This window comes from Danio aesculapii, chromosome 24 (assembly GCF_903798145.1).
Source record: "Danio aesculapii chromosome 24, fDanAes4.1, whole genome shotgun sequence".
Lineage (NCBI taxonomy): Eukaryota > Metazoa > Chordata > Actinopteri > Cypriniformes > Danionidae > Danio > Danio aesculapii.
Window position 1 is genome coordinate 6,954,272 of NC_079458.1, and position 26,520 is coordinate 6,980,791.

General features: G+C 35.2%; 1 protein-coding gene across 1 annotated transcript; it reads right to left on the reverse strand.

Moving 5' to 3' along the window:
- Window positions 1–17,487: 17,487 nt before the first annotated feature.
- Window positions 17,488–23,176, reverse strand: snai2 (snail family zinc finger 2). Its single transcript, XM_056450879.1, has 3 exons — window positions 22,964–23,176; window positions 20,301–20,813; window positions 17,488–19,899 (listed from the first exon to the last, which is right to left on the reverse strand). Exons 1-3 carry the CDS (start codon window positions 23,040–23,042, stop codon window positions 19,718–19,720), a joined length of 774 nt encoding a protein of 257 aa, XP_056306854.1. The 5' UTR covers window positions 23,043–23,176; the 3' UTR covers window positions 17,488–19,717.
- Between the last annotated feature and the right edge of the window lie 3,344 nt (window positions 23,177–26,520).

Sequence of the window (26,520 nt, forward strand, 5' to 3'; positions counted from 1 at the left end):
ACGCATCTCCGCGTATGCGCAGAGAACACGCGCGCCTCGCGCACGCGCTGCTCTTTTTCTGAGAGTCCCGGTAGTAAACATGCGCGCCAAAAAAGCAGGCAGCTTGTTACGCGCCGCTCATGCGTTGTAAAACCAGCGTAACAGCCTTTTTTGTTTTGCAAGTGGACAAAACTAAAGTTTAAACAATATGATGGTGATCTTACTAAGCATGATGGGGGCAGGGGGTACGTGCCCCAGTAGAGCTTTATGTCTAGCAACGCCCCTGCTCAAATCCATGTTACGTGACTTACAAGCAGATGGGAAAGCTAATGAATTGCATGTAGGAAGCTAGGCAATGGATGGCAACTATGATTTTGATCTGAAGCTCTTTCTGATTCTGATTCTGATAATCTGTGTGTTTTTGGTATAACAGGCCTTGTTTTGGTTTGCTTTCTCACACCTTGTCCCATAATGATCACATGTTCAGTCAGTAAGCAGAGAGTAGGTGGTCTGTTTGAAAGCATTCAACCAAATGAGCATTTATACTTTGAAAGCAATTCAGTAGAATGTGTTTTCGCTGCCTCTGCAAGTGGTTGAAATTGAAAAGTTTAGATGCAAAACCCTTTAAATCCATCAGACCTCTTTTTTTGTAAATGAGCATTTTCTACCAGGCTCCTCTGATTTAGGTTCAGAAGTTTCGTATGCAATGATAAGGTTATTAGCTAGTAAATAAAATACCTTTATTTCTATAATGTCACTTTAGACAATTCTTTGGTTTTTAACAAGGTAGATTTTCTTTTGCATCAACACCAGCTAAATCCACTTCTGCTTTTTTTGCAAAAACCTCTAAATCCACCTATTGGAAGAAGACAGTGTAATTAGTTGAAAATCACTGCAATGCAATTAGAAATTACATTACCAAACATAAAACACCTAGAATAAACACCAAACAGACCACCTAAAATTAAAAATACATAAATCTGTCAAGTAAGTGGCGGTTCATTCCCAGTGACCAAATGGTTTGTTGCAATCGGTCTCCTCAAATGGTTTGAGTTACCTTAACTTATTGGGTTTTACAGTGTATGCATGCAAACTAAAGGACAAATTTTCATGGAAAAGATAGCTTTATCACATCATCACTTTATTTCATCTTGACTTGGTGTAAGATCACAAAAACACCTCAAAAAATGTGACAGATACACTGATTCAGATTGACATTCTCTTGTAAAATAAAATGCAGAATGCCGACATTGACTTGGTCAAGCAATCACAGAAGTGGCTTCATATTTTGTCTCTCACTGAGCTTGGCTTGACAGCTTCATATGGGGATTTTACATTTCCCGTCTCCTTCAGCATCGCGTTGGAAATCAGAATGCATGAATGCGTTTAAAGGGCTTATATAAATGGTCCTCAGAAAGGGCACATCTGATATCCAGCCGTGTTTATTTGAGACTCTTGTGCTGGTGCGTCGGTGCTGTTCGGGCATGTTTTTTGACTACAATACCATCATGCGGTGGATGTTTTCTGAGGCTTGTTTGTTCCAGACTCTTTTGTCTCCATGGTTAAAGCCTGCGCAGCTAAATGCAGGTACTGGCTTGATTTGGAAATGTAAATCGATCACTTCCCATTTCTCTTTTGTTTTGGAATGGGCCGTGATATTGGGATGGATTTGGCAACAGACACCATTCGTTTGGAAGGGGATTTTAGGCATTACTTGAGCTATTTCCACCTGCAGGGAACAGATTCAATGATTTTTTGGGGAAGTTTTGAATCTGCTGAGGGTTAAAAATAGTTTTAGGGTTTGAACATTTTTAAAAACATCACTTTTTTTTAAAAAAACTAGCTTTTATAGGTTTTTTATTTAAAGGGGACCTACTATCCCCCTTTTAACTAGATGTAAAATAACTCTCTGATGTCCCTAGAGAGTGTATGTGACGTTTCTGATCAAAATACCACACAAATAATGCTTTATAACTCTTTAAATCTGCCCATTTTAGGCTTTGATCCTAATTTTACCATTTTGGTGACTGTCGCTTTAAATTCAAATGAGATTTTTTCAAAAGAGGGCGGAGCTATAAATGTCTGTATGTCAGCATTGTGGCAGATTCCAAACCAAGACTAATGTGCTATGCTAATGAGGGAAAGATAGTCACTAATGGGCGGGGCTTACCCTCTCTGATGACACGTACAAAGGGAGAATGTCAATCAAAGTGTTTCTGCAGACTGTTTATATCAAGTGTGCTTATTAAAAATGAAATTATTAAAATGTTACCATTAAAAGCTGGTTATATTCACACACTGTTGTCACACAACTGTGTTTAAGCCCCTTATCAAAATGATTTTTGCAGAATAGTTCCCTTTTAAATGTGAGTTCAAATACTTCTTTGTTTTTATTATCATCGCTTTTATCACGCTTGTATCCTTGTTCGTATCTTTTACCTACTTTTTATATATGCGCTTTGAGATGCTACTATTAAATGCGCTATATAAAATAAAGTTTATTATTATCATTATTAGCTGTGGCTAATGGTTTTTGCTCTCATACAACCAGTGCTGCATTCAATTTTCATCAAAGAAGGTGTTGATGTTGTCACTGGGACAGTAACTTTCTTAACAGATACTAACAGTGGCATTGGGCCACCAATATTCATTCATTCATTTTCCTACGGCTTCGTCCCTTTGTTTATCAGGGATCGCCACAGTGGAATGAACCGCCAACTATTCCAGCATATTTTTTACACAGCGCATGCCCTTCCAGCTGCAACCCAGTTTTGGGAAACACCCATACACTCTCATTTACACTCATACACTACGGCCAATTTAGTTCATTCAATTCATAAAACATATGCTGACTAAGTTGGCGGTTCATTCCACTGTGGCAATCCCTGATTAATAAAGGGACTAAGCCAAAAAGAAAATGAATAAATGAATGAATGTTTAACAGAGCAATTTTTCCACAGTATTTTATTTAATATTCTTTCTTCCGGTGCCACCAAGCCCACCAATATATAATCCGTAAGTAGGGTCAACTTCTGTAGTTTTTTTCGGAAAGAAGACTATCTGAATGTTGGGTTTCTGCATTGTTCAACATAGGTTCATTCTATAAACGTAGCCCTATATACATTTCTGGAGATCGTGAATTCTATAGCCAGAAGAACGTATTGCTGCCTTTCGTTTTTAAATTAACGCTACTGGCCAATCTGGGCTTTTTAAAATACTATTGGTTGGGTTTAGGGAAGGTGGATGGGTCAGTCGATCAGTCAGTCAGTCAGTCATTCATTCAGTCAGTCAGTTGACAACGGCCTCTGGTGAATTTACGAGAGAACAGCAGGCGCGAATGGCACTCGTGAGAGAAATTTGAGATCTCAAAAAGCATACACAGCAGCCTCGGGTGGATTCGTGAAAACAAAAACTGAAAAAAAAGCGTAGCTCCTGGGATGTATTTGGCGCTCTCCAGAAATGTATATAGGGGTACATTTTCAGAATGAGCCAGGATTGGCATTGTTGTTTGATTAGATAAGCAGTTGAACAGGCAAGCATAATAAAGTGACAAATCATAAAACATGGCAAAACATCATGAACTTGGCAGAAGGTATGAAATTAAAATAATTCATCCTGGAGGACCAGCTTCAATAGGATGCTAAAAATAAATCTTTCTTTAGATCATGTTTCATTATAAACTTCAAAACAACAAAGAGTAGGAAACTAATCATCCATTTGCTTTGGTGTAAGAAAATAAATAACTTTCTAGCAAACCTGATTAACTTCAGTTGCATTGCTGCAAATGTAGCATACTATGAGGTATTAATGATTGCACGATTTTGAAAGGGAAACAAACATACGGTTGGTCAAAATTATCAAAATTATTAGCACTCCTGTGATGTTTTTTTTTTCTTTTTCAAATATTCATCAAATAATGTTTAACAGAGGCGGTTCATTCCGCTGTGGCGACCCCTGATTAATAAAGGGACTAAGCCAAAAAGAAAATGAATGAATGAATGAATGTTTAACAGAGGAAGGAATTTTTCCACAGTATTTTCTATAATATTTTTCTTCTTCTGGAGAAAGTCTTATTTGTTTTATTTCGGCAAGAATAAAAGCTGTTTTTATTTTTTTTAAGCACTTTAAGGTCAATATTATTAGCCCCTTTAAGCAATATATATTTTTTTGATTGTCTACTGAACAAACCACTGTTATACAATGACCTGCCTAATTAACCTAATTAGTTAAGCCTTTAAATGTCACTTTAAGCTGAATACTAGTATCTTGAAAAATTCATCTAGAAAAAAAGCCGTTTCGATTTTTTTTAAACCATTAGCCAAAATTATTGACCAAGGTCAAAATTATTAGTTCTGTTAAGCAGTATTTATTTTTGACTGTCTACAGCAGTGGTTCCCAAAGTGGAGGTTGGGACCCCCCAGGGTCGTGGTAAAATGGGGGGTCGGAGGGTGGGTCACTTGGCAATTTCCAAAAATAATATATATTTTTTTAAACTATTCGAATGACCATATTTTATCCATCACCTAGTGAAAAACAATATAGTAGTTAAAGAGCCCCTATTATACATGAAATAGGGTCATATTTAGGTTGTAAGGGTCTCCAACAACAGGCTGATATGCATGCAAGGTCAAAAAACACTTTCATGGTCTTATAATCTGCATTTATTTTTACCTAATTATCCCAGCGACTCCCATATGAATCATTCAGCGATTCATTTGTTCCCAAACCCGTCCTTAGCGCAAAGCTAATCTGCGCTGATTGGACCGATGACAGCCTGCTGCGATTGGTCGACAATGACAGCTTTCAGCGCGAGACAGAGTGAAATGCCCAGCTGCTAATCAACAATGTAAAAGTAGTCGTGGATGCCGCCCTCTCTATTCTGTTGCCCTAGGCACGGATATAACTGCTGAGGACGCGGGTGGGGAGGGAGGTGTCGCGGATGCCGCCAGGGCCGGCACGTCCGCGACACTTCCCTCACCACCCGTGTCCTCCGCTATATCCAGAATAGCTGAAATATTTTGAAACTTGACCGTTGCATGTGTCTAGGAACAGCTGATGATCCGTAAACAAAGCGGCACGCGTTGCGTTTTCAACGTGGCTTTACATACGATATGAGAATATAAAGAGTTAACCTGATACAGCACACGCGGTTACAAGTAACAAAACACAACTAAATACATAATTTGCAAGCTAGAGTAAACGACGCAACAATTTTAATCGCACGTACTTACGCTGGTGAAATGGGAGTAGAAACTGATCCATGATGCACTGATCCATGTTCTGACAGTCTTTACTGATCCTTCCTTTAACAAACGGCCGATGAAGTCTTCTCACTCGAACTGCTCAAGGCTGGGCTATATTGCTGAGGTTTCATCTTTGGGTAGACTGTCGATAGTATCCATCTGCACAGTGTGACTTTATTCGACCGGTGTGTGTGTCTTTTTTCTGTGTTAGTAGGCGGGGCCGCAGGTTTCAAATCTCCCGGGTTTGCACGAGCAATTACTTGTGTTTCGTAGCCACGTCATCACGAAACACCTAATGACTCGTTATCAAGACGACTCGTTTAAAGCACTATGAGTTGACTTTTTTTATAGATGAATCAATAGTTTTAAACACTGTACACTTACAGATTTAAGCCTTAGCTGTTTATTTCACTTCACTTAGAGCTGTGTTACACACCACATGGAAGGGCATTTTCAAAAACCCATAATACGGGCTCTTTAATAGTAACATTGTTAACATGTTAATATTAAACATTAAAAAACACCATGCAAATACAAAGCAACAGGCCTTTCGAATTTTTTGCGACCCCTGGGGTGGTGATTACATTATATTAAAGACACAGCAATGACTTCAGATGCCGCACATTGATTTTATGGCACCAGGTTAAATTTCTGACACCTTTGCGACACATCAAAAATAAATGCAGGCCATAACTCAACATGGAGGATTGTCTCCGCATTCTCCAAAATTAAACGATGAATAGATTTGGACCTATTAGTATGTGTGCGCTGTTGTGTGCAAGGATTATATATTTAAAACCACCTCAGAGAATATTGGAGGTCGCGAGTCACTGGCGTTGTTATTTTGGCGGTCGCAGGCTGAAGTTTGGGAACCCTCGCTCTACAGAACAAGCCATCATTATACAATGACCTGCATAATTACCCTAACTTGCCTGATTAACCTAATTAACCTAGTTAAGCCTGTAAATTGCACTTTAAGCTGAAAAATAACTAGTAAAATATTTTGTGCTGTCATCATGGCAAAGATAAAATCTGACTGGAACTGTATGCTTACTGTGCTTTTAATCCAGGATTGATTATGAGCCTTGAATCTTTACTATTGTGAACAAAGAGCAGAGTAAAGCTTACTTGAAACAGATCCTATAAAGATTTGCATTCACAGAGAAACTCTCGCATGGATGAGACATATCTTGCAGGTCATCAACTGAGAGAAATAGTGAGGATTTGGCGTATGATTTTGTTGATCGGTTGTAATTGATTTAGAGGCATGTGAGCGTCTGTTTCCACCACATGATAAATCAGACTTCTTAGGTTAGCAGAATGTAATGATATTCGCCTGAGAAGCAAGTGCAAACACGTCTTGCCGTTTGGATTCTTTCCTTCTCTTTTTCATCATCTGCAAATGTATGATTTGACAAGTGTTTTCAAACGGTTTGAGATCTGGCTACACTCCGCATGCTAAAAGCTTCTTAGATTTGCTCAGATATATCGCAAAAAAAACGCTTGGGCTGTCATAACCTAATGTTGACTTAAATATGGACAAAGCCAATATTGGGTTATGACAACCCTCTATTTTTTTAAGTGTTGCATTACAAAACTTCAGTAACACTTATAAACAATTAAGGAATAGCAGTAATTACCTAATGGTCTGATTTAAGATTTTGCACCAGATTGCAGACTAGTCAAAATCCATTTGCCTAGATGTGGTTTACACTAGTGCAGTGGTTTTCAAACTGTGGTACGTGTACCACTAGCGGTACGCAGGCTTCCTTCTAGTGGTATGCGGAGGAATCGCTAAATAATAAAAGTAAAAAATGAACACACTTTTGACCCTTTGACATGTACGATAACACCGCTGTGATCAATAAATTGATTTTAATAGGCTAAACCTTTAATTTTATTTGTAATTTTCTAATAATTGTCTTGTATTCTATCATTTGCAACTAATTTCCTCCACATATTTGTAACGGTCGTTGGAGCATATCACGTATTTTTATATCCCAATGTTGACATGTATGGTTTAATGACTTGCTTTTCTTTTTTTTTTTTTAAAGAATTATTTTTGGCCTTTATTAGATAGGATAGTATTTAGTCAGGGAGCGAAGTTGCAGAGAAAGCGGGGGGGGGGGGGGGGGGGGGGATAAATGTCCTTAAACCAGGATTCAAACTCAGGACATACTGACGTGCTACTGCACCATATGTCAATGTGCTAACCACTAGGCTAACGTGCAGTAAGCGGATCTAATTTCTAATATACATATATAAATCCAATTCACATATCTAAAATACAAGTAAATGTTTAGATTTCCAAATATATGCAAATAAGTCATATAGACATGCATCATATATTTCAAAATTGATCAAAAAGAGTTTACATATGAATATGATGACATATAGCCAATATTTATGAGGTCCGAGGAACATTTGCAGGTTTTGATTTTTACTTTTTAAGAGCAGTGTCATTTTTAATTTACTTTTAGAAGCACATTTTAATTTAAACATTAAACATTATTTATTTTTATTTATTTTTACCTGTAAGCACAGTGTAGTGTTAATGTTCTAACTATTTATAATGTTTAAAGTGGCTGACAATAATAAATATTCATAATAATAGGAATTAATCTGCCTCGTTTTTGAACTGTGCAGTGCTGTAGCTGCTTAATTAGGCCTGCTACGCTACTGTGTGCTTTAATACTTGTCATTATTGTGGTACTTGGAGACACAATTTTTTTCTGAGGAGGTACTTCATCACCTTAGCATTATAAGGATCTATCTGACACTTTTGTCAAAATTAAGTTATTGACACGTTCTTATTAAATGACATCATTATTTACATTATGGGATGATTTTTTTAAAAAGTGTTTACATTTTAAGACTTTTTATTTAAAAAATAAATGTTACACACATACTGTTTGCTATGGAATGCAAAAACTTTGAAGCTCATCATCTCAAAATCATTCAGAACGCAGATAGAACCTTATAATTCCACGACTTGGTGAAAATAGTTTGAGAACCACTGCACAAGTGCATTTTTGTTTCAAAACAGCATTTTTAGAAAGAAAACGTTTCTCGTCTGGCATTTCATAGCATTTTAGGAAAATTATCTGTAGGCGTCATGGTGGCTCAGTGGTTAGCACTGTCACCTGACAGCAAGAAGGTCACTGGTTTGAGTCCCGGCTGGGTCAGTTAGCATTTCTGTGTAGAGTTTGCATGTTCTCCCCCTGTTGGTGTGGGTTTCCTCCAGGTGCACTTGTTTCCCTATAGATTATAAAAGATATGGATGTGGTATCCGTGAGAGATGGGTTGCGGCTGGAAGGCCATCCGCTGCATAAAAAAACGTGCTAGACAAGTTGGCGGTTCATTCCGCTGTGGCGACCCCGGATTAATAAAGGGACTAAGCTGAAATTAAAATGAATGAATGAATGTATATTAAATAGAACATAAACTTATACATTGTGAATACACTTTTAATGTATAATGAGAACTTTTTAAATATATTTATTTTTAAATGTGTGTGGTGACGGAAACAACAGTGGTGGAAATGACATTTCAACAGTTTATTGTGAAAAAAATGAAAAATAGCTTCACCGATTAGCTTTGAATTGATACTAGCCTTTCATGTATACAAAACTCTCTTATTTACCTTAATTTTGTTTGGTTTTTAAAAACATCTTTGAAGGTACAACATGTTTTGGAAAAGACATAGAATAAATTCCTTAACAAGCAATATTTAAGTGTTGTTGTAAGTAATACTTTAAATGTTGTTGATAAAAAATTTTAATTCCCTCCATCTTGAAGATGTTCTCCTATGGCACTGTTCATTTTCATAGAAACCACCTAAATAATCTTTCATACAAACTTTTTAAAGCGACATTACAGTGTTGTGGTGGAAATGACACTGATACTGAGCGACAGCTATATTTTGTAATATAAGTAATATTGATAATAGTTTCACATCCCACATATTTCACTAGTGCTTAATTAAGATACATTAATAGATGCCAGATAATATTATATTAATAATAATATAATATTAATATTAATAATATATTAATAATTATATTAATAATAATATTTTAAAATGTTATTTTTATTGTTGAAGTTTAAATCTCTAGGTTTGCGACAAGGTGAAAACAGTGATTTTGACACCTAAGTGAAGTTTAATTTTAAACTAATTTCGAGAGGAGCATGTGCTCATGATTGACCAGCTGGTCCACATTAGCTAATCATGATCCTCCAATCAAAGGATCCCAAGTCACTATATATATCCTCATTTCCTCTCTACAACTATCTTTGTCTAGAAGAAACCCTCCTCCTCCCCTTCTTCCACCTTTATCCAAAATGGGCGGCACGGTGGCCCAGTGACTAGCACTGTTGCCTCACAGCAAGAATGCCAATGGCGTTAGGTCTTCTCTGGGCCATCTGGTATTTCTGTGCGGAGTTTGCATGTTCTCCCCGTGTCCGTGTGGGTTTCCTCCGGGTTCCCCAGTTTCCTCCCACCATCCAAATGTGCTCTATATTATAGATAAAATAAGTCTAAATCTTTTTTCTAATGTCTTACTCTCAGGAAGTTCACCTTGGCCTCAGCAACGGGGGAGTTTCAGATCGACCTGAGCTCAATCTCCCCTCTCCCTGTGAAAGGAGGGAGCCCTGGGCTCGAGGATCCTTTGAGCTCAGGTTTCTCTCCCGGGACAGCAAGCCAAACAAGCTATGTATAAATCGTGAGCTAAGTGAGCTCTTGAAAAGGAGGTTGAATAATATGAAAAGTATATAATAGAAAGGTCGTCATTTTTTTAAGTAGGTTTTATTGTTTGCTTGACAAAGAAAGAGGAATTTTAACAAACTTATATATATTTTTGGAAATATGATCAAAGGACATAAAAGTGTCCATAGGTGAAGAATTACCCATAAGTATTATTAGTATTTTTTTCACGTGGGTTACATGAGCACAAGCAAACAGTTTCTGACTTCACCATATAGCCTTATTAAAAGTCTTTGCATCTAGGAACAGAAAGAAATCACTTTTAATTTAACTTATTTATTTAATGCAATAAAACAGTGGCTTCTCTGACAGCGTAAACATTCCTTCAGGCTACTAAGAGAAGACTATTTCTGTGTTGTTCATCAGGTCAGGCTCCTTCCATCGCACACTAACCAGAACAAACAGGCCTTCGCTCAGCTTTCTAATTTAATCTGTTCTGTTTACCGGAGCCGCTGCTTTAGTGTGAAGTCAGCAGGTTGCAGAGAAAGAGAGAGCGAGAGAAAGAAGGACTCACAAAGATAATGTACTTCCTTTGTAACTTTGTCGGCTCTGTCCTCAAGCCATCATGATGGTGGTCTTGTGAGGCCTGACGTGACGCGGGGCATCGAAAGTTCAGCGAGCATGTGACAAAACAGTTGAGGAGCGCTCGGAATTGCTGTTTTCTTGCTGATTACATTAGAAGCAGCTTCTGTCACATGTTTATTTTCTGATGCATGAAAGAGACTGCGTAAGAATGATGAACGAAAATGCGCACATCTCATTTTAATGTAGCCTAAAGTGTTCTATAATTTATATATAATCTGTCAATAAGCCGGGTCTCTATCCTAATGTGAAGGGAATCTTTTAAAAGACAAATCACAAATGCGAATTAGGTGCGTTTCCATCAAGTTATTTAAAGCTGCCGACTGTGGTATTGGTAACCAAGCAACCAACCATAGACAAGGCAAGCATAATAGAGACAGCTGATTAGCACACTGTTAACGATTTTCGTAAATTACACAGTATTTAACTGTAACATGGACATTGCTAGGCCTATTTTAGAGGGGCTGTAGCCCTAAAACTTTTGCGATTAGCTCTTAACCTGTACACTAAATTATCACTTCAGTCCCCTTTAAATTTAATAAGAAAACGCCGGCAGAATTCAGCTCCTCCCCGTCTTTTGTTTTTCATTTGATCAGCAAACCACAGTCGTGGACAGCGAGACAACAAGATGTGTGTTTATTGATGAATTGATATAAAATCTGCTTATTTGCAGTTCTTTGATATAGATAACCTTGTATCACCTGTATCCCAGTGTCCTCCCTACTGAAAAAAAACAGCTTAAACCTAGCCTAGGCTAGTCGACCAGCCTGGTTTTGGAGGGGTTTTGGCCATTTCCAGGCTGGTTTCCAGCCATTTCCAGCCTGGTCCTAGCTGGTCAGGCTGGGAGATGACCAACTAAAACCAACTTGACCAGCCTAGCCAGGCTGGGAGCCCGGCCAAAACCAGCTATGTCCAGCTTAAACCAGGCTGGTTTTAGCAGGATTTAGCAGGTCATTTTCCAGCCTGACCAGCCTGGAAAAGGCCAAAACCCCTCTAAAACCAGGCTGGTCAACCAGCTAAAACCACCCAACCAGCCTAGGCTGGTTTAAGCTGGATTTTTCAGCAGGGATGGAGGAGCAGTCGGGTTTTCTCAGCATTCACCTCATCAGCACAGCTGTTTCCTCCAGGGAAAAATGTAACTCTTAACGAACATTTCGCTGTTTTTATTTCAAAATGAACTACCAATATTAAACACTTTACAGTTCGTGTGGCGTTAACTATACCACACAGAAAGGATGAAACACAGTGTCAGAATGTTTTAACTGTCACTGAGTCACTGACAGAGATACAAACATCAAGTGTTGTCTAGTATTAAAAATACTTCTTATTTATTATTATCATTCAGATTGTAAAATATATGTGAATTAGCCTGTAAGTTTAAAAATATATATTTATATGTGTGTCATTTAATTAGAAAAGTGCCCGTTTATTCATTTAATACATGGAAACAAAAATGCACTTGAATATAGAAAGTGGTTTTTACTACAGTAAACAGGTGGGTTGAGCCTATTTGGCTTACTCAGAACTCAAATGGCTGTGCCTGTCTATGTAATACAGTGGAATACTAGTATACAACCCATATTAAACAAACATTTTTAAGTGTATTACTATTAAATTCCTACTTAAAAATGTAATATTAGGCTTTATATATATATATATATATATATATATATATATATATATATATATATATATATATATATATATATACATTTTTTTTACCTTATAAGGAGTTGAGCACCCCTAAAATGAAAATCCTAAAATCACCCCTGAACTGTAATAATCATTCATTCATTCATTCATTCATTCATTCAATAAAATACAACATCTGAACCATAACTTTAGGTGTGGGACCAGTAATTTAAGGGGAATGTATGGGTGTCCACTATTTTCTTATAGCACAGAGTTGATTATTCCTTAGATAATCTGTCACTGTTGCATATGAATAGTGCTGATAATAATGTGGATTTCTGTGAACACCTGTATGGTGTTGTCGGGGGTCCTGAGGCCAGTGAGGTGTGTCATGATGAACACCTGGAATACTGAGTCCATGAGTCACAGCGTGGAAAGATAAAACCACAGAGCATGAAAGAGACAAGTGTTTTCTTAAAATCCTCCTACAAGGCAAGTGCTCAAGCCAGGCCTCTACTTGTGCTGGGTAATTTTACCTGTGAAATTGCTGTGTAATTTTGCTCATTCTTAAGACATGAATAATGCATTTGTGTTTTTTCCTCATATGACTGTAGGTATTCATTTACCTACTTATGAAGGAATTTATTTATAAGTACAAAAAAATAAATTCTTGAAGTAATATAGACAAGTAACTCTAGTCTAAACTAAAATTAAATTGCATGTGCAACCCCTTATTTTATTTGAGCTTGTTAATAAATTAAAACTAGTTCACAGTACCAATAAAATGTACAGTAAAGTCTCAATAATAAATATTATTAGCTCTAATGAATGCTTGGTTGTTGTAAGTCATTGGGTCAAATATGGACAAACATAATGTTGGGTTATTTTTTATTTACTTGTAACACTTTTTATCCCAACATCTGTGTTTACCCAATTTTTTTTTTTTTTTGTGTAGATATATAAATAACTATATCATAATTATTATGTGTTATTATTATTAATATTATTATAACAATTAAATTATTTTGTGAACATTTATTCTATATTTTATTTTACATACTCTCTGTATTACTGGTATTTATTTATTTATTTATTTATTTATTCATTTATTTATTTTGGAAAAGTAGTTTAACTTGATACTAGTGCAAAAGGTAACAGTAATTGAAACTAAACTGAAATAAAAATATACACACACACAGTTATTTTTATTATGGAAATATAGCCAACATTAACTCACCTTTAAAACCTTAATTTAATTTGTTTTGTTTTATTTTAATATTTGTTTGTTTTATTTTAATGTATTTATTTATTTTATTTTTATTTTATTTATTGTTTTGGTAACACTTTACAATAAGATTCATTAGTTAATGCATTTACTAACATGAACTAATCATGAACAACACTTGTACAGCATTTATTAATCATAATTGAACATTTGTATATTTGCACTCACTACTTACTTCTATTTTTTTAAATATATTTATTATCAGTTTTTTGTCCTGTCTCTGTAATGCTGTTGCACTGTAGAAGTTCTGTCACGAAAACAAATTCCTAGTATGTGTGAACATACCTGGCAATAAAGCTCTTTCTGATTCTGATTTTGATTCTGATTTGCTAATGCATTATTAACATCCGTCCGTGCTTGTTAACATTAGTTAATGCACCGTGAGTTAACATGAACTAATAATGAACAACTGTATTTTCATTAACTAACGTTAACTAACATGAACAAATACTGTAGTAAATGTATTGTTCATTGTTTGTTCATGTTAGTAACTGCATTAACTAACATTAACTAATGAACCTTATTGTAAAGTGCGACTATTTTTTTATTTATTCATTTCTTTTTTCTTTTTTATGTGTTTATTTTATTTATTTATTTATTTGACTTCATTTTATTTTAATTTATTTATTTATTATATTTATTATAAATATTTTTATTCATTTATTTATATATAAAATAATAATTTATTTTATTTTATTTTTTATATATTAATTTATTTATTTTATTTTATTATTTTTGGGGGGGGGGGTTGTTTTAATGTATTTATTTTATTTTTATTTATTTTATTTTATTTATTTTATTTTATTTTATTTTATTTTATTTTATTTTATTTTATTTTATTTTATTTTATTTTATTTTATTTTATTTTATTTTATTTTATTTTCAAGGGAAAAAGAGTGTAAAAACAAAAAGGGCTTGCTGACATCATAAGAGCTGGAAATAATTTCAGACACCGAGCAATGGATTATATGCACAGCTAGTGTTTTTCAGCCAGTGATGAACCTCTGGTGAAAGATTCCTTTTACAGCATCGATGTTGTAATGTAATTCAAATCAGTTAAATAGACTTCAGCATTCATTTAGTTGGTTAAGTGTAAAAAGAGACGAAAAACAGTTTTAAACGCAGGCGCCACCATTAGCAGCAAGCTCGTGCAAAAACTCCATTGAAAACACTGGAGTAAAATTAATTTCCATATTTTAAAGACATTGTGGGGGGAAATAGAATTTAATGCAGTGCTTCTTGTTTGGTCTGATACCCACTTTATATTGTAATTCAGCCAGACAATGATTTTGTATGGGATGACAATTCACCAGAACCCTTGGGGCTGGCTAACTGAAATTAAAAGTCTGTGTACATATACCCCATTTATTGCATCCTCATGACTTTTTTTCATTGGAATAATGTTTACCATTCAATAAAAGGCCAGCAGTGTTTGTTCAAAGCTCAGATGAATTTTAATCTCTGCTACATTTTATGATAATTTTGCACCGGATTTATAGGAGCTGTTTATTTCACATGGTTCATTTCAGCAGATGCACATTTGAAAACACTGTTAGTTTGCCCGAGATGTGAGTTCCCACTGTGTACTGTGAGGTTGCTGAGTAATAATCCAGTAAAGGACTTTCACATGTGTGAGAGCCAGCCTGGCTTGGCTATAGCGGGCCCTTCAGAGAGCTGGAGCCTTCAAAGAAACTGGCAGCTAAGTGAGATCAACATAGGGAGGAGGTGCAACATTTGGGATTTGTTTGGGAGCAGAACAGGTTCACAAGGACAGGTTCATGTGGCCAGAAAATCACTGGGGGCCTTGCCCACATCTATATTTTCAGGACTTTAGGTTTTGATTAATTTAAATAGCATTAGCATGACTTTTAAATTAATTAAAGTAGTACATGCAACTTCCTTGTTTGATCTCCGCGAACACATCATGAATTAATTAAACAACACTTTGATGACCTGACCACTTCTGAGAAAAAAGGCTTATAGAGTTAAACAGGTGAGTTTTACCATTGGTGAATCAGTTGCTGATCACTGGGTCTATCAGGAGCAATTTTAGCTTAGCTTAGCATAGATCATTGAATTGAATTAGACCATTAGCATGCGATTAAAAACTATCAGAGTTTCGATAAGTGTCCCTTTTTTGTGTGCCTGCTACAGCACCGAAGTTCATTCATTCATTTTCCTTCAGCTTAGTCCCTTTATTTATCTGGGGTCACCACAGTGGAATGAACCGCCGAGCACCATAGTCCTTTGATAATTGTGTCAGAATGAGAGTAAAGTTCCTAGCCTAGAAAATAGCAAAAGAGTCAAGTTTTAAATAGGGAAATTACAAAAACTGTTTTTTTTATTAACTGAGTGAGATGCTAATGGTCTAATCTAATTCAATGATTTATGTTAAGCTAAGCTAAGCTAAGCTAAAACTGCTCCTGCCAGACCTGGAAATTGCCTTCAATGGATTCAATAATGGTAAAACTAATTTGTTTATTTTGCCAGTACTTGTTGGAAAGGCGGTTTAACTTGATACTAGTACAAAAGGTAACAATAATTAAAACTAAACTGAAATAAAAAGTTAAAATTGACAAAAAATTAAAACTAATAAAAATAATGGAAAACATAAAATACACGAGTTAAAATGTACATATTTATGCTCTGTACATTTTACTCATGAAAAGTACAATTTCATATATTTAAACCTGTAGCTAATAATAATTATTATTTTTTAAATATTCAGTTATTTTTTATTAGATATGGAAATATAGGCAACATCAACTCACCTTAAAAACATTTATTTCTTCCTTTATTTTGTTACTTTATTTATTTTTATTTTTATTGTTTGTTTTGTTTTTATTTTTGTTTAAATATATTTTTAATGTATTTAATTTTATTTAATTTTATTTTAATTTAGCTTCAAATTATTTTTATTTTATTTAAATTTTTTCTTTTGTTTTGTTTTATTTTAATTTTAATTATTTATTTTATATTTTATTTTAATCTATATATTTGTTTTGTTTGAATTTAAATTGTTTATTTATTTTATTTTAATTAAAAAAATGTTTTGTTTTATTCATTCATTCATTTTTTTTTCAGTTTAGTCCCTTTATTAATCCGGGGTCGCCACAGCGGAATGAACCGCCAACTTATCCAGCATATGTTTTACACAGCGGATGCCCTTCCAGCTGCAACCCATCTCTGGGAAACATCCATACACTCTTGCATTCACACTCATACACCACAGACAATTTAGCCTACCCAATTCACCTGTACCACGTGTCTTTGGACTGTGGGGGAAACCGGAGCACCCGGAGAAAACCCACGCGAATACAGGGAGAACATGCAAACTCCACCCAGAAACGCCAACTGACCCAGCGACATTCTTGCTGTGAGGCGACAGCACTACCTGCGCCACTGCATCGCCTGTTTTGTTTTATTTTAATTTAAATTATTATTATTTTTTATTTATTTATTATTTATTTATATTGTTGTTGCTTTGTTTCAGTCTAATCTGATTCAATGATTTATGCTAAGCTAAGCTAAAAGTACTTCTGCCAGACCTGGAAATTGCCAGAGTGGATTCAATAATGGTAAAACTCAACTGTTTAACTCTAGGGAAGCTGTAAAATGAGCATATTTCCAAAAAAATATTAATTGTCCTATCGAGTTCTTATATTCGGGAACAGCATGTGTATAACTTTCAGATTTAAAAATAAGCATAGATATTACAATGAAGCACTTTTCAAAAAAATCTTCCTGATAATGTGCCATTAATGGGCCTTTCATTTGCATACCGCTATGTAAATGTCAACAACTGGCTAATTGTTATTCAATGGAAGTGTTTAGCATTTAAAGAGGCAGTTCAGCTACAAATGAAAATCACCAGTTGAGTTGTTTTAGGCTTTCATTGCATTCACGAAACATTCTTCAAACTTGTTTCTTTCAACCAAGAAGGAAATACAGATGATTTTATTGACTTTTGAACCGTCCCTTTAAGAATCAGAAGGCAACAGATATGTTGTACTCAAAAAAAGCGTACATTTTATTTTTGTACAAAATCATACCATTCATTTACACTTTGCAATACAAAGTACAATCATATCAGTGTCATATACATTCAAAAAAACAATTACATGGCAAAATCTCTTAAGTTCCTGATGAAAAATAGGCACATGGCAAAAGCATTGCATGTCTGAGTGCTGGTTGACTGCTGTTTGACCACACAACAGTTTAAATACTTGTAATTCAAGATCTCTTTGCACTTGTTCCCCGTTTTATTAATAAAAACATGGCATTAATTATTCCTTTGGTCTCAAGCTCCTTGGTATGAAATATCTAACCGATTACCTCTCCAAAAATGTTTAAAATACAAATGACCATCATTTAACATTCGGTCACTCTATAAATTATTGCTTTTTAGACAGGCTAGCGTTTAAAAAAACCCTCCCAAATAGTACATACTCGTAAACAAATGTACAGTACACATCAGCTCAACCCCCTAATACAGGGCAAATACTGTTGAAATGGAAGGCACATGATGGTGTCCGCATGACAATCTGCGATTACACTGAAATGAATGAGTTCCAGCAAACAGTCTTTTCTTTTATGAGGGTGTTGAAGGTTCTCCAGGAACCAGCTCAGAGGCTGTTTTGGGTCAGTTTCAATTAAAGGGATAGTTCACCCAAGAAAATGACAATTTCTTCACTGTTTACTCTCCCTCAAATGGTTCCAATTGGTTATGGTTGAACACAAAAGAAGATATTTAGAAGAATGTTTGAAACCTGTAACCACTGCCTTCCATATGTAGGACAAATAAATGGAAGTCAATGGTTACAGTGACTTCTATAGTAGGAAAAATAAATGGAAGTCAATGGTTACCAGTTTTGTTGTGGTTCCAATTGGTTACTGTTGAAGAAGATATTTTGTAGAATGTTCGAAACCTGTAATTATTGACTTCCATAGTAGAAAAAACAAATGAAAGTTGATGATTACAGTGACTTTCATTGAAGAAAAAAAATAAACAGAAGTCAATGGTTACGGTTTTGTAGTGGTTCCAATTGGTTATGGTTAAACATAATCAAATGAAGATATTATGAAGCATGTTCAAATCCTGTAACCATTGACTTCTATAGTAGGAAAAACAAATGTAAGTCAATGCTCACAGTAACCTTTATATCAGGAAAAGTAAATGGAAGTCAATAGTTACAGGTTTTGTAGTGGTTCCAATTGGTTATGGTTAAACACAAAAGAAGATATTTTGAAGAATGTCCAAATCCTGTAACCATTGACTTCCATAGTAGGAAAAACAAATGTAAGTCAATGGTTACAGTTACTTCTATAGTAGGAAAAATAATTGGAAGTCAATGGTTACAGGTTTTGTAGTGATTCCAACTGGTTATGGTTGAACACAAGAGAAGGTATTTTGAATAATGTTCGAAACCTGTAACCATTGACTTCCATAGTAAAAAAAATAACGGAAGTCAGTGGTTACAGTAACTTCTATAGAAGGAAAAATGAATGGAAGTCAATGGTTACAGTAACTTCTATAGTAGGAAAAATGAATGGAATGCAATGGTTACAGGTTTTGTAGTGGTTCCAACTGGTTATGGTTGAACACAAAAATAACATACTTTGAAGAATGTCCAAAACATGTAACCATTGACTTAGATAGTAGAAAAAACAAACAGAAGTCAATAGTTACAGTAACGTCTATAGTAGGAAAAATAAATGTAAGTCAATGGTTACAGGTTTGCAGTGGTTCCAATTGGTTATGGTTGGACACAAAAAGAAGATATTTTGAAGCATGTTCAAAACCTGTAACCATTGACTTCCTTAGTAGGAAAAACAAATGGAAGTCAATGGTTACAGTCACTTCTATTGTAGGAAAAATAAATGGAAGTCAATGGTTACAGGATTTGTAATGAGTTCAATTGGTTATGGTTGAACACAAAAGAAGATATTTTGAATAATGTTCGAAACCTGTAACTCTTGACTTCCATAGTAGATCGGAACAAGTAAATGGTGATTAAATGATGATTAAAGTCTCATTTTTAGGTGAACTATCCCTTTAACATGTAATGTCTTGGTTGGAATCTGACTCAACACAAACACTTGATTCATTCAGACCCTGGCGTGGTGCATTTTGAAATTGTCTTTTGGGATGCATTTTGCACTTCCTTTCCAGATCAATCTGACAGGTCTGAGATCAGCGTTCCCAATCGGAGGCACTTGTTGAATGCAGGCCTCTCAGTGTGCGATGCAACAGCCAGATTCCTCATGTTTGTGCAGCAGCGACATGCGAGAGAATGTTTTGGAGCAGTTCTTGCACTGGTATTTCTTCACGTCTGAGTGGGTTTGCAGGTGGGCTCGGAGGTTCGATCGATCTGCAAACGCACGACTGCAGTGGGGGCAGGAAAACGGTTTCTCGCCTAGTGAACAATAACACAAGAGAAATCAAGTCAGTCCATGTGAAATACATTAGCATTGGCTTCAACTTGCACAAAATGTCTAAAACAAAGAAATTAAAGGGGTAGTTCACCAAAAACATCTTATTTCAGGCTTTAATGAGATTCTTTCCTGTTAAAAGATGATATTTTGAAGAAACATGGAAAAGTAGATACTTTGAAGAATGCTGAAAACCTGTAACCATTGACTTTTATTGTTTTTCCAACAATGGAAGTCAATGGTTACAGGTTTTCAGCATTCTTCAAAGTATCTTTTTTTGTCTTCGACAGATAAAAGCAACTCAAATGTTTTAGAACCACTTGAGGGTGAGTAAATATTCATTTTTGGGTGAACTATCCCCTTAATGCATGTGTCGTTTTCTCACCTGTGTGTGTCCTAATGTGTCCCTGCAGCAGCCAAGGCCTGGAGAAAGCTTTTCCACACATTTTACAAACGCACGGCAGCGTGTGTGTCCTTATATGCATCTTTAGGGCTCCTAGACTCACGTATTCCTTCTCACAGTACTTGCAGCTGAATGATTTCCGGCTCTGTGCGTCGCAATGCAGCTGTTTGTGTTTCATGAGTCCCGAATACGTGCTGTAGGACTTGTTACACAAACCACACTGAAACTTCTCAGCGTCCGACAGCTTGGTAGACTGTATCCGCTCATCTTCGTCGCTCCTGGGGCTCTCCGAACCGCTGTGGTCCTTATTAGAGGATGTGTCAGAGAGGGACGAGGGGTATCCGGATATGGGGGAGAGGTCGTGGGGAAGGGGAGACAGTGGCAGGTTGCTGGTAGTCCATACTGTTATGGGATTGTATGCCACCGGGCTTAACACTTCAGGTTGAGGTATAACAGGCACCGGGAGTGCTTTTAAGACATATGGAGAAATAAACACTGCAATGAAAAGAGAAATGCACTCGGGTTAGTCAAGTATTTGGGTCACATACATATATTTTTGATCTAAATACATTTTCCACACTTTGACAGATCATATTTAAAGAGATTGTTCACAACAATATTAAAATGACTTCATTATTTACTCTTACTCATGTGGTATTAAAGATTTATGAGAAGATATTTTGAAGAATACTGGTTGCTTGCAGCCATTGACTTCCATAGTAGGAAACATTTCAAAGTCAATAGGTGCCTGCTAGCAACATTTTTCAGAATATCTCCTTTATGCGTGAACAGAAGAAAGAAACTCAATTAGGTTTGGACAAGAGAAGGGCGAGTAAATAATGGCAGAATTTACTTTTTTGGGTGAACTGACCCTTTATAAGAAAATATTGCAGTTTTCTTTTGCAGTTCAGCTCAGTTTGAGTTCTGTTGTAACATTTCAAAATCATTAAACTAATTAAAGCAAGTATTAATTAATTAATTAATTAAAATAAAAGATTGTTAAATTGATAACCAGCACTTGGACCAAAGATATAGACATATATCTGAAGATTAATCCTATGCACTACCAATTACTCGTTTAATTATCTTTACATTAGTTACATTAGAAAGCATTATATTAAGAAATAATCAATTTAAAACACTTATATCACTCATGCTTTAACTTAACAATCCTAAAGGGGTCAGATTTTAGATTACAAAAAATAAATAAAATAAAAAGACTATTTTGATTACCAAGCATCTCATTGGTTGTTCTGTTCACACAAATGAAGATATTTTGAAGAATGCTGGTTGCTTGCAGCCATTGACTTCCATAGTAGGAAACATTTAAAGGTCAATAGGTGCCTGCTAGCAACATTTTTCAGAATATCTCCTTTTGTGTGAACAGAAGAAAGAAACTCGATTAGGTTTTGAACAAGTGAAGGGCGAGTAAATAATGGCAGAATTTTCATTTTTGGGTGAACTGACCCTTTAATAAGAAAATGTTGCAGTTTTCTTTTGCAGTTCAGCTCAGTTTGAGTTCTGTTGTAACATTTCAGAATCATCTAAAATAAACTAATTAGAGCAATTATGAATTTATTAATTTAAATAAAGGATTGTTAAATTGATAACCTGCACTTGGACCAAAGATACACAGCATTTCGTTGCCTACTGCATGTTGTTGCCTTGTACTTGTACATGTGTAATGACAATAAAGTTGAATCTAATCTAATCTTAGTCCAAAAATATAGACTTGTATGAAGATTAACCCTATGCACTACCAATACTCTTGGATTAATTATCTTTACATTACATTAGTTACACTAGAAAGAGTTATATTAAGAAATAATCAATTTAACACACTTATATCACTCATGCTTTTACTTACCAATCCTAAAGATGTCAGGTTTTAGATTACAAAAAAATAAATAAAATAAAAATATGATTTCGATTGATCGTAGGAAACATTTATTAAAGTCAATAGGTGCCTGCTAGCAACATTTTTAAGAATTTATCCTTTTGTGTGAACAGAAGAAAGAAACTCAAATAGGTTTTGAACAAGGGTGAGTAAATGATGATAGAATTTTCGTTTTTGAGTGAACTGACCCCTTTATTAAGAAAATATAGAAGATTTTTGCAGTTCAATCAAGTTTTGTTGTGTTTGTAACCATTCAAAATCATTTGAAATAAACCAATTAAGGCAAATAAATTAATTAATTATAAAACAGATTGTTAAAACCATAATACTTGGACCAAAGATATAGACACAGCTCTTAGACCAAAGATATAGACTTATACCCGAACATTAATCCTATACTACTAATTACTTCTTTAATTATCTTTACATTGAATCACATTAAGAAATAATTAATTTTAAAACACTTGTATGCTTTTACTTAACAATCCTTTAGAGGTCAGGTTTTAATATTACAAAAAATAAATAAAATAAAAAGACTATTTTGATTAAGCATCTTATTGGGTGTTCTGATTAAATAAGCATTCGGTATTAATGTACAAACACAACTTTACAACTATACAATTCAACTTATTATTAGCTAAATACAACTCTTAACTTTACCAAGTACTTTCATCACACTTAAAAAAGTTAAACAAACTCAAACTTTTCAATGTTATGTTGTAAAATGACCAAATCCACAGTCTTTTACCTGTTGGACTCTCCAGTTCACTATAATTCGGTTTCTTGGCCGCATTGAAATGCTTCTTTACTAGGAATGACCGAGGCATCCTGGAGTGCGTATAAAGTTGTCTCGCAGATAAAAATGGTCCTGTCTTCTCGTTTAGAAATTCAAATCACTGTAATCCTTATTGCTCGGTCCAGCAGAGCTTCATATTCCAGCGCTGATCTGCTCTAACACTCCGGCGCCTCGGTGCAAAAAACAAGTAAATACTTCCAATCAGGTGCAAAGGGAGGGGGCTGAGCTTGCATATTCATGCCATTGGGGCCAATCAGAATGGAGGCGTGGTTTGAGGGGGCGGGGCCGAGAGGTCGAGTAAAGTAAGACAGGTGTTCACGCTCGAGATGCGGACTTAGGTAAAATAATGTTCAGACTTGTCACAGATGGTCAAGGCACACAGACTGCTGGAATGCTAATATTCCTGAATGTCTGATGCAGGATTGCCTATTAAAATGATGATCCCTAAAAGAAACTGATAGATAGATGCACTGAAAAAGAAACGATTCATCGGATTTGCATTCGCTTTTTTAATGTAACTGGTTGCAAACAATTAATATGGGCTGAGTATAAACAAATTTAAACAAATTAAGTAGAACATTATTTAATTAGCTTGTTTAATTTCAGCCCATATAAATGGTTTGCTACCAGTTACCTTAAAAAATAGTAAATCCGATGGATGGATGAATGGATGGATGGATGGATGGATGGATGGACGGACGGATAGACAGATGGATGGATAGATGATAGATAGATAGATAGATAGATAGATAGATAGATAGATAGATAGATAGATAGATAGATAGATAGATAGATAGATAGATAGATGGATGGATGGATGGATGGATGGATGGATGGATGGATGGATGACTATTTATTCATGGAAAAATATGTTTTTGGTTACTTGTAAGTTATTAAATTTGGTTAATCATGTTTAACCTAATTTTATAAGCTATGCAAGCCGTTTTAAGTCAGTTTACTAATTTGGGTTCAAATAACTCATAAGGTTAATTTGATTCAGCTTAAGATAATTAGGGCATTTTTTTTACAATGTAGACAGACAGACAGACAGACAGTCAGTCAGTCAGTCAGTCAGTCAGTGTCAGTCAGTCTTTTGGTTGTGGTGACGTTTTCTAGTCCAGAGATGCCAAAAGTAGGGCTCGAGGGCCAAAGTTGGCCCATTGTAACCTTTGATCTTTGTTTTGGCCCACTATCTCAACATACAGGAAAGTGAGAATGATAGAGAGGGTTGGGGCGAATGCCTTTAACACAAAGATTGTCATTTCCAATTTGACGTAACATATTTTGTTAATGCAAGGTCCCTTTCATCGCTGCTTGCAGATTTGATTTGTTCATTTTATTGCTGAGCTACAAAAAAAAAGCTAACAAAAATTAAATAATTAAATCTTGTGAATGAATCAGATTTTAAAAATATATATAAATACTGTCATTCAACAGATAGAGGACTATGCAGCAGACATGGGTGAGCAAGTCAAGGCAAAACTAGTGTAATTCTGTTATAAATGAGATTGTTTTGTTTTTACTGTAATAGGTTCATTATAAAAATATAAAAATCTACTGTATTAGTTAATATAAAACAATGTTGTTTAGTCATTTTTAAATATTAATAAATAAATTTACCCATGGCAACTATATTTACCTTCGACCCACTAGCATCAATCAAGTTTGGTTTTTGACCCTTCATAAGAAAAAGTTTGGGCACCTCTATTCCAGACATACCATGAGTGTTCACTTGATTACCATCCACTTAACCATGTGTTTTTAAACCAAACATTTCTAATAGTATGTTTGCAAGTGTGTTTTTTAATAATTGTAATTTCATACCCATTGGTTATGTTTAAAGTTAAAGTTGGTAGATATGTTGAAATCCAGTTAGTACTTTTAAAATACTGTTCACTAGCGCCCTCTTGTGTTTAAGCAACTAGAACTAGTTTAGCATGATTAGTTAGTTATCTGGGACTTGTGGTAATAAGGTTAATCGGGTTTTGTGTAAATAAGAAATAGTCCTGTATACACACAGTGAAAGTGCATGAAAAGTAAATGTAAATACAAATAAAATAGTAGCAAGCCTTTCTGAAAATAATAATGTTTAATTTTTAAAATACATTAGTAAGATTGTTTGCATAGTTAAGTTAAAATGGAAGGTTGAAATCCAAAAGTACATTTAAATTACAATTCTCTAGCGCCCTCTTGTGTTCAAGCAACTAGAACTAGTTTTGCATGATTAGTTGCCTGGGACTTGTGGTCATAAGGTTAATCGGGTTTTGTAAATAAGAAATAGTCCTGTATACACACAGTAAATGCAAATAGAAATAAAATAGCAGCAAGACTTTCTGAAAATAATGTTATTTTTTTAAATGCATTAGTAAGATTGCATGAGGGCCCAGGCAATACACCAGCTCATTAAATTGGCATTTATTTATTTGAGCTGTATTTTTACATAGATTGCATATAGTGTTGAGTTATAATGCTGTCTTTAGATGTGTGTGCCGTAAAACCGATACATTTCCATGCTGATAGAAGCACCATTAGCACCTCAGTATTGTGGTTTACATTCATAGTTCTAGAGACAATTCGTAAATGGAGAGCAGTTTTCAGACTTAATTAAGAGCTGATAGGTCGTAATGACTCAGTTTACTTCATTTAAACAACTTGAGACCAATATGTTTGACACAAAATGATTTCAAAGTGTATACGAAATATTATTTTGAAGAACCTCCTGTTCAAGGACCATCAATAAGAGAAGGGGATGAATCAATAACCATCAAATAAAGATAAAGAATCACATAATTTCTGAGAATAAAGAGGAAGCACCTCTCAAAAGGGCCTCTTGTCTTGAGTAATTAAAACAGGCACCGCTAAGCAGATTTTCTTCCTCATCAGGGGAAATTTTTAATTGTAAGCCAGATTTCTTATCTGCCAAAACTAATTACAGAAATGGAGGTAGTATCCTTTGTTCATAGTGCCGTAAAAGCAAGGGCATTCATTTCTCTGTTCTCAATGACGTGAATAAATTTCTCGGTCGGTGTGTGTGTGTGTGTGTGCATGTTTGTCACTATAAAGAGCTATTAAAAACAATGCATTTTGATATCCCATGCTATTTACTCATTTATTTATGTGCGTTACATGAAATGTGCCATGTGTTTGATTGTCAGTTTATACATGGACGGTTGACTCCACTTGCATGCTGCCAGATAAATATACAGATGAACGACAGAGACTGGATTGTGTTTGCTGAGAGAGGGGAAATAAATGTGAGCGCAGCACAATCAGGCTCCTTCGCAACCTCTGGTTCAAGAGATCATAGAAACAGCTTTTTTAGATAAAGTGCATGGGAGAATACATGAATCCCAGTCTGATGACTCAATATGTTTTACATTAATGGAGACTGCATAAGCAGACCCTTTTATCCAAAGTGCCTTACAGTAGTTATTATAGAGACAGTCCCTCCAAAGGAACCTGAGGTTAAGTGCTTTGCTCAAAGGCACAATGTGATCGCTACAGATAAC

What these genes read in the sequence shown, in the direction of transcription:
- snai2 (XM_056450879.1), bottom strand. Translation starts at nt 23,042, where the DNA reads ATGCCTCGGTCATTCCTAGTAAAGAAGCATTTCAATGCGGCCAAGAAA. An exon ending in TGAACTGGAGAGTCCAACAG is followed by an intron (nt 20,814 to 22,963) that starts GTAAAAGACTGT and finishes TTTTCATTGCAG; the next exon opens with TGTTTATTTCTCCATATGTC. An exon ending in ACACATTAGGACACACACAG is followed by an intron (nt 19,900 to 20,300) that starts GTGAGAAAACGA and finishes ATTGTTCACTAG; the next exon opens with GCGAGAAACCGTTTTCCTGC.